The 8444-nt window shown below is 52.0% G+C and overlaps 1 protein-coding gene across 6 annotated transcripts in view; it reads right to left on the reverse strand.

Annotated features, from left to right (window-relative positions):
- Positions 1 to 6909, reverse strand: part of MMD2 (monocyte to macrophage differentiation associated 2) — a 68350-nt gene extending 61441 nt beyond the window's left edge. For 5 of the 6 annotated variants that reach the window (XM_028167573.2, XM_028167570.2, XM_057528404.1 and 2 more), the window contains exon 1: positions 6765 to 6909. In XM_028167573.2, coding sequence (XP_028023374.2) covers positions 6765 to 6811 — 47 coding nt within the window. In that variant the 5' untranslated portion in view covers positions 6812 to 6909. Of the gene's footprint in view, positions 1 to 6623; positions 6688 to 6764 lie in introns of those variants that run through there. The other variant, XM_057528405.1, reaches the window with a different exon arrangement.
- Between the last annotated feature and the right edge of the window lie 1535 nt (positions 6910 to 8444).

Genomic DNA, 8444 nt, shown 5'->3' on the forward strand with positions numbered 1-8444 from the left:
CAAAGACGTGTGTAAAAATTAACTACACTCAGCTGCCTTTCTATTTTTTTTTTTTTTTTTTTTGGCCTCGCCACTCGGCATGCGGGATCTTAGTTCCCCGACCAGGAATCGAACCCATGCCCCCTGCAGCAGAAGCGTGGAGTCTTAACCACTGGACCGCCAGGGAAGCCCCCTCAGCTGTCTTTGACGCTAGCCAGTCTTCAATCAGATGACGGCCACCATTTTACAGGGTGTTCAGTGTTGTCACCATAGAAGTATAGTTGTCGGAAAGAGGACAGAACCCATTTTGTTGAGAAGCTTGTTAGCTTGATTTTTTACTTGAAATAACCAGACATACGGCAGGTGGGCTTCCGCGGGGACATTGCTCTGGCCCGACTGCGTTTGGGGCGGGGCCGTCAGTGAATGAACGAAGGAGGCCGGCGCACAGACACACGATGTGTTCTCGGCAAGGGTGCAGGCAGCAGGGAGGACTCGGAACTCTAATCCCCGCGTCCAGTGGGGAGTAGAGACTCGGCGTGTGAGACACGTACCCTGCAGCTGCGGGTGATGACGATGATTATTCCCCAGGGTCGTGGTGGGGCGGCAGACAAGCAGGGTCCAGACAAACCCAGGTGTGAATCCTACCAACTGCTCTACGGCCTCGGGCAAACCAAACAGGACTAGAAACTGCAGCTACTCCCAGGACGGCCAAGGATCAGAGGAGCCGATGTACAGGAAGTGTGGGTCATCGATCTCCCCCTCCTCCATGAAGCCCTGGGCCGGCCGTGTCCCAGGTAGCCCAGCAAGGCAGAAGCGCCCATGAGCCCCATCTCCCCTCCCACCCCTTCTCCAGCCAGGCAGACACCTGCTGACGTCAGAGAAAGCTCTGCCAAGATGGAAGGGTTTCTCCGACAGCCCCATGGATCTTGAAAAACTTGCTTGTTACAAACTGCCTCAAATCCTCTCTGGAAAGAGACAGACTGAATAACTATAACTATGACATAAATAGCCACTGCTCTGGAGCACCAGCTGTAGACCAGGTACCTCGCCAGATGTTTCACATACCTTATCTTAATCACCTTAAGAACCACAAACGTTTACGAAACCGGTGACCTTCAGAATTTCAGAGTCCTGGCTGGAGCAGGACTGGCCCTAAGTGGCTGTGAAGGGACCTCAGATAGCAGGACGGGGACTAAACCTACAGAAGGCCTCCCAGGGCCACTGCCACCACCCCCATCTGTTAAGCTCACTTACGAGGAGGAAAGCAAGGCTCAGGGAAAAAGTCCCCTGCACAAGAGAAGCCAACAAAGAGGAGAGCGGAATCACAGCACAGGCTCCTGACTCCTTCTATATTTCCTAAGGACCCCACCATGGAAGGAGTGGGACCCGATCTTTGGCCTTAGGAGCAACTCCAAACACCATGGCAGGAACTGCGCTGGGAGGGGCGGGTCCCCAACCAAGTCACTGTAGTCTGGGCCGGCGGTGAGCCTCACATGGACCTGGTGACCCACGGCACCAGGCCAACACCCAGAACTGACAATGGATCAGGTATGTGCTGCAGAGATGCTCCTGCAGCGTTGTGCACAGAAGCAGAATCCAGAAAACAACCTGAGTGTCCCAAAGTGGGAAATAATAAAATAAAGCAGGCTGTGATGACGAGATGGAATATTAAGCAAAAGCCCCCTTTAAGCTGAGGCTGCAAGCAATTATGAAAGACAAAGGAGACGGGATTATGGCAGGTCAGTTTTTAAAAATTAGAATACAACGCTAGCTATAGAGTAGCTACAGAAAAAGACCGGAAGAAAAGTCAACACATTTAACAGTGATGATCTCCAGACCATGGGATTAAAGGTCTGCTGCTTTCATCTTTATACCTACTTCCCATGATTTAAAAACTTTTCTCCAAGGAGCATGTGCTACATTTATAACCATAATGTTATTTTACAATGGCCCGTGTTTAAGGTCACATTGCATTAAGCAAAAGAGGGCACCTACGTCTTCAGAGGTTAATTCGCTCATCCAAAGTCACACAGCCAGTATTATGCGATTTTTTTTAAACATCTTTATTGAAGTATAATTGCCTTACAATGGTGTGTTAGCTTCTGCTTTATAACAAAGTGAATCAGTTATACATATACAATATGTTCCCATTTCTCTTCCCTCTTGCATCTCCCTCCCTCCCACCCTCCCCATCCCACCCCTCTAGGTGGTCACAAAGCACCGAGCTGATCTCCCTGTATGCAACGGATTTTGATCGGTAACCGCTCAGGTGCCAGGTGCTGTTCTGGACATGGAAGCAGCAGGGGCACACGCAGACAGGAGGACTACACTTCCCAGCTTCCTTGCAGTGAGGCGGCGCCACGTGGGGCTCGCCCAGGAAACGTGAGACCTCGCTGCCTTCTAGGACGCGTAGAACCCAGTTTATTTTTCTTCTCCAGTTAAGAATGACAAGGACCCACAAGCACCCTGTGTATCTTTCCCTCCCTCCCTTAACGGGTAGCCACTAACCTGATTTTGGAATCATCATTGTCTCACTTTTCACGTACTTTTCTCTACATTCCTTAACAACACAGTTGACTGGGATTTGAGTGTTAACATGATTGGAGTCATGCTTTCTTCTGTGTTTTGCTACTGTTCAACACGTCTGTAATATTCATCCATACATTGCCTGGGACTGGACTTGTTTTCCTTGCAGGATTACTACTCCATTGCAGGGATACATACTGTTCCATCAACGTGGACCTCTGGGCTGATTCCAGCTCTTGCTTACCTTGAACAGTGCTGCTGAGAAGATTCTGGGCCATCTCCCCCGGCACACATGTGGAGAGTTTCTCTAGGGTAGACACCCAGAAGAGAGTGGCCGCGTCCAAGTTTACATGACAATTTCTGGTTTCCAAAGTAGTTATAACAGTATTGTCAGACTTCTTCTATATTGAATACAAGAATGGCGTCCCATGGACTCTTTTTTTTTTTTTTAATTTTTAATTTTTTTATTTTTTTTTTATTTTTTTTTTAATGCTATTCTTGTCTGCTTACATTCTTTTTATGTATGTATGTATGTATGTATGGCTGTGTTGGGTCTTCGTTTCTGTGCGAGGGCTTTCTCTAGTTGTGGCAAGCGGGGGCCACTCTTCATCGCGGTGCGCGGGCCTCTCACTATCGCGGCCTCTCGTTGCCGAGCACAGGCTCCAGACGCGCAGGCTCAGTAATTGTGGCTCACGGGCCGAGTTGCTCCGCGGCATGTGGGATCTTCCCAGACCAGGGCTCGAACCCGTGTGCCCTGCATTGGCAGGCAGACTCTCAACCACTGCGCCACCAGGGAAGCCCCCATGGACTCTTATTTTGCATTTCCTTGATCACCAATGCAAGTGAGCAACTTTTCACATGCTTATTGCTCATCTGTGTCCTCCTTCCTGAAATGACTCTCTTTTTACATTTTCTATTGGGTTGTCTTTTCCTTATTGTAGTGCTTTATAGATTCTGGATATTATTATTTATTTAATTTTTTTTGGCCGTGCCATGCAGCTTTTGGGATCTTAGTCCCCTGACTAGGGATTGAACCCGTGCCCCCTGCAGTGAAAGTGCTGAGTCCTAACCACTGGACCACCAGGGAATTCCCGATTCTGGATATTAATTACTTGTTGGTTAAATATGTTGCAAATATGTCCTTCCAGTTCGTGGCTTGTCTTCTCTTGTCTTCCTGGCATTTTTGGGTAAATAAAAATTCATAATTTTTAATGTAGTTGAGTTTATCAATCTTTTATGGTTTGAACCTTTTGTGCCTTCAGAAATCTTTACCTAGCATGATATCCAAAAGATATTGTTTCAAATTTTCAAAAAGTTTTCAATTTTTTAAAAAAATTTCACTTGCAAATCTTTAATCCATCTAGAAATGCTTTTTCTGTATGGTGTGAGGTAGGGCTCCAGTTTCGTTGTTTCCATCTGGATTATTGTCTCAGTAACATTTATTCAATAGACCATCCTTAACTGGGTTGATCAGCAAGGCCACCTCTGTCAAAAGTCAAATGCCTTTATATGCATGAATCTGTTTCTGGCCTCTCTGTTCCATTCCACTGGTCAATTTGCCTAGCCCTGAACCAACACTACAGTCTTTAATTCCTATAGCTTGATGATAAGTATGTTTCTGGATGTAGATAAACCATTCAAGGACTTGAGGTTAGAACCTTAAAGATCAGCTGGTCCAACCACCCACTGAGAAACAGAGGCTCAGAGATAGAAAGCATCTTTTGCAATGTCACACAGCATTTAACCAGGAGTAGTGTTAAGAGTGGAATGTTTGTGTCCCTCCTCCAAAAAAAATTCATATGTTGAAATCTAACCCTCAGTGTGATGGCATTTGGAGGTAGAACCCTCGGGGCATAATTAGGTCATAAGGGTGGAGCCCTCATGAATGGAATTACTGCCCTTATATGAAGAAGCCAAAGAGCTAGCTCCGCCTCTTTCTGACCTATGAGGATACAAGAAGTTGGCAGTCTGTAACCTGGAAGAGGGCCCTCACCAGAACCCGACCATGCTGGTACCCTGATCTCAGACCTCCAGCCTCTAGAACTGTGAGAAATAATTTTCTGCTGTCTATAAGGCACCCAGTCTATGGTACTTTGTTATGGCAGCCTGAATGGACTAAGACAAACACCCACCTCTCACCCTGGAGGACATTCTTGTCCTGTTCAATACGACAATCACTGACCACATGTGTATATCGAGCACTTGAAATATAGCTAGTTCAAATTGGGATGGGCTGTAAGTATAAAACACACCAGATTTTGAAGACTTGTGGTTGAAAAAAAACTGTAAAATATCTTATGAATAATTTGTTTATATTGATTACACATTGAATATCCTTTGGCTATAAAGTGTTAACTAAAATATATTCTCATAATTAATTTCACCTGTTTCTTTTCACCTTCTTATGACAGTGAGGTGGGAAATTAGCCACACATTAACCTGAATGGCTACGAGAAAATTTAAAACTACCTCTGTGGCTTGTATGCTATTTCTATTGGACAGATCTGGGTCATACTGTTAAATTCACTCAATCACAAAGCCTTGATTAAGGACCTAATATGTGGGCTGGACGGTAGTAAGGGCCGCACAAGGAGGAAGGGAACAGAAATAGTTCTAATCAATGCATTCCATTTCCTCACTGGACTCATCACCCGTAGAAGCGTCATCAGCCCAAGCATGAAAGAAAGGGTTCGTGGTCCAGCCCTCAGCCCAGCTGGAGAGCTCTATTCCAGTTACAGCGGGAGCAGCACCGGTGTCTAAATCTAGAGATCATTTAGACCAACCCTCCTGTCTAACGGATTAACCAGTAGAAGTCCAGAGAGGTTGAGACGCCTACCCAAGGTCACACAGCAGGTGTGGGACACAGCTCCTTCCCCGCATCTGAAGTCTCCAGCCCCGGGATTCTCCCTTCCCTTCGAGTGAACACTCCACCAACTTACATCTCACACCAGCACACAGGACCCTCGAGAACAAGCCTCTGAAAGTCCAAGTGCCCACACCAGACGAGACCTCGCAGATTTGTGCAGCCAGCCCCTCCCACCTTCCCGCCAAGAGAAACACCACAGGAATTCCTCCGGGCCTTCCCACCAGCAACCCTTTTCCAGCGGGGCTCCCCAACTTCATGAAGGAGACACAATGCCCCCCCCCACAGAGGAAACAGAGATGAGACTGAGAGGGAAAGGACCCAGTCCTGCCTCCCCACTTTCCCGCCCTGAAGCCGAGCTCAGCCCAGCCTCTGGGGACAAGCTGTGCTCCATCTGACAGCAACTTGCGGAGACTTCATGGGACCAGGGACCCTCAACAATTGCCAGGAGACAATGAGCTGTGTAGGTGTGACAGCAAAAAGGATGCCAACCCAGCTCAATGCCAACCTGCCCACTCCACCCACGGAGGCAGGAGGCTTGGCGGGAGGGTAAGAGCAGGTGAAGGCGGGCTCCCGCGGGCAGGAGGCCGACGCCTAGGGCTGCACACCCAGAGCAGTGGGTCCTCCCCCAGGACCCCTGGGTGTGAAGGGGCAATCCTAGAAAAGGGTTTTCATCCAGCTTTCAGGCAAGCCCACCCCGCCAAAATCTTAGAGAAACTTAATATTCCCTCCCCTCCCCCCAGCCCCTTAATTGGGAATCAAAGCGACAAGACCTTGGCTTCCACTCAGCAATCTGAAATCACTTTAGAAGAAGAAACTGAGATTCAGGTGGGACCACAGACTTCACACTATGAAAAGGCCAAGATGTATAGGTCCTGGTCCTGTGCCTCAGTTTCCTTACCCATTCCTCCTGCTTGCTATGAGGGCGGTCAGGGGTGGTGCGGGGGACAGGGGTGGTCGGGGGGACACGGTTGGTGCGGGGGTTCGCTGGGGCGGTGCGGGCCAACGCCTTTCATCATTAACAAAAGCGCCGAATAGCGATTGAGCCCGTGCAAAGTGCTTTCAAGGGATCATCTCACTTAATCCTCGCGGGGACCCCAGGGGTGGGGACTCTCATTATCCCCGCCTTAGAGACCTGGGAATTGAGGTTCAGAGAGGTGAAGCGACTCGCCCCAGGGCACCACGCTAAGTCGGAGGCGCGGGGAACCCGCGCTCCTCCCGGGTCCAGGGCGCAGAGCTGCGCGCGGAGACTCACAAAGACCACGACGTCTCGTGTCCGGTTTCTTCCGGCCGGGGACAGGGTCCGTTTATCACCTTAATTCTCGGGGCGGCGGGGGGAGCGCGCCGGCGGCGCAGGGAGCCGGACCCGCCGCCCGGGCTCCCCGCCCCCGCTCACCTCGCGTACTTCGTCTTCTGGAAATCCAGGAGCCGCGGAGCGAACATCGCGGCGGTTCCATCAGCCTCCAGCCCGGGGCTCCGACCGCGGCAACTTGCAGAGGCCGCGGGGCCGGAGCAGCAGGTCGGCGGCCGCGGGGCGGGGGCGGCCGGGGGCGCGCGGAGCCGAGCTGGAGCGGAGCCCAGAGCCGCAGACGCCAAATCCCGAGCAGCTGGTGGCGGGCGGGGCGGGGGGGGGCTCCGGGCCAATCGCCTGAGTCCCCGCAGCCCCGGCCCCCTCCCCGCGCGGGGCGGACCCCTCCCAGCCTCGCTGCGGGAAAGGAACCCTGGGGGAGGGATGGAGGCCTGGGCGGGGGGGGGGGGGGCGGCTTCCGAAAGCAGCCCCTTCTTCCTTGCTCCCCGGGCGCCCTCCTCCCGTAGTTTTTCCAGCGAGAAGACGGCCTGTTAGACGGAGCCCCGCTGTCCCCCGCGGCGGGGGCTGGGACGCAAGGGGGGGCGGACCCTGCCCGCGCGCCCGCCCTGCGGCCCCTCGCGTGGCCAGCCCCAGAGGGTACCTGTGGCTCACGCTACCCCCTCCGCCCTCGCCTTGCGTCCCTGCAAGGTGCGACGGCACCAAGAGGATGGTGCAGTCTCTGGGGAACCCCCTAATTCCCAGAGGCTGTGACTCTGGGGACCCTCGCGACCCTGAGACAGGGGCACACGCATTTGGGCGTTTGGTCTCCAGGTACCCAGGATGTGCCCACCACCACCCCAGCCCCCAACCCCTGCCCCGCATCTTTACAAAATTCAGCTTTCTCCATTAGGGGACCTTGGCCTGGGTGATGGGCTGTGCGAAACCACCTACTGGAAAAGGTGATACCCTGGGGGCTGCTGGAAGGCAGGACAGCCTTTAATGTGGAAAGACAGGTCCCCAAATAGAAGGGCAGGTCCCTCCTTCCCACGCACACACCTCCCCCTCCTTCCCTCTCCTCCCTTCCCTTCCCAAGCCCCAGCTCCCTGCTACTTTTTATAACAAGCTTTATTTGAGATCCTACTACACAGTCAGAAAATAATCCCACCCACGTCCTGTGCCCCAAGGTAGCTAGAACAAGATGAAGGAGAAAGACAAAAGGACTCCATCAAATTCATTTCTGCACTCCAGATGCTGGGCACATGGTGGGCACACACACCTGGAATTGGTGAGGACCAGAAGGGTTGCAGGTAGATGCGTTCAGAGGCCACTGCAGGGCCGGGGGTGGGATGGTCAAGAGAAGCGATCCAGGGACGCTTAAGAGGTAAAAATCCACCAGACCCTGTTGATGGAGGACTAGAAGTGGGGGGTGACCCCTGGGTTTCTGGCTGGCCCTGCTGGGTGGGTACTGGTGCCACCTAGGGAGGGGGGCGGTGACAGGAGTAGGCGGACCAGGGGAGATCACGAGTCGGGTTTTGGCCAGGTGAGCTTGAGGTCAAGGTTGGCGTGAGTGGAAGGCCAAGGGATGGACATGTGGGCCAGAGGGTCTGGCAGGGTCCCAGCGCAGCCGGTGAGGAGGGGCTGGGAGGGCCAAGCTGGAAAGATCCCTTAGCGCCGTGGGTTTCGAATTGCTGTCTGGACTTGCTAGGGCTGTGACTTCCAATACAATAACCACCAGCCTCGTGCAACTACTTACATCTGCGTTGAGTTAATCGAAATAAAATTGAAAAT

Source organism: Balaenoptera acutorostrata, chromosome 15 (genome assembly GCF_949987535.1).
Source record: "Balaenoptera acutorostrata chromosome 15, mBalAcu1.1, whole genome shotgun sequence".
Lineage (NCBI taxonomy): Eukaryota > Metazoa > Chordata > Mammalia > Artiodactyla > Balaenopteridae > Balaenoptera > Balaenoptera acutorostrata.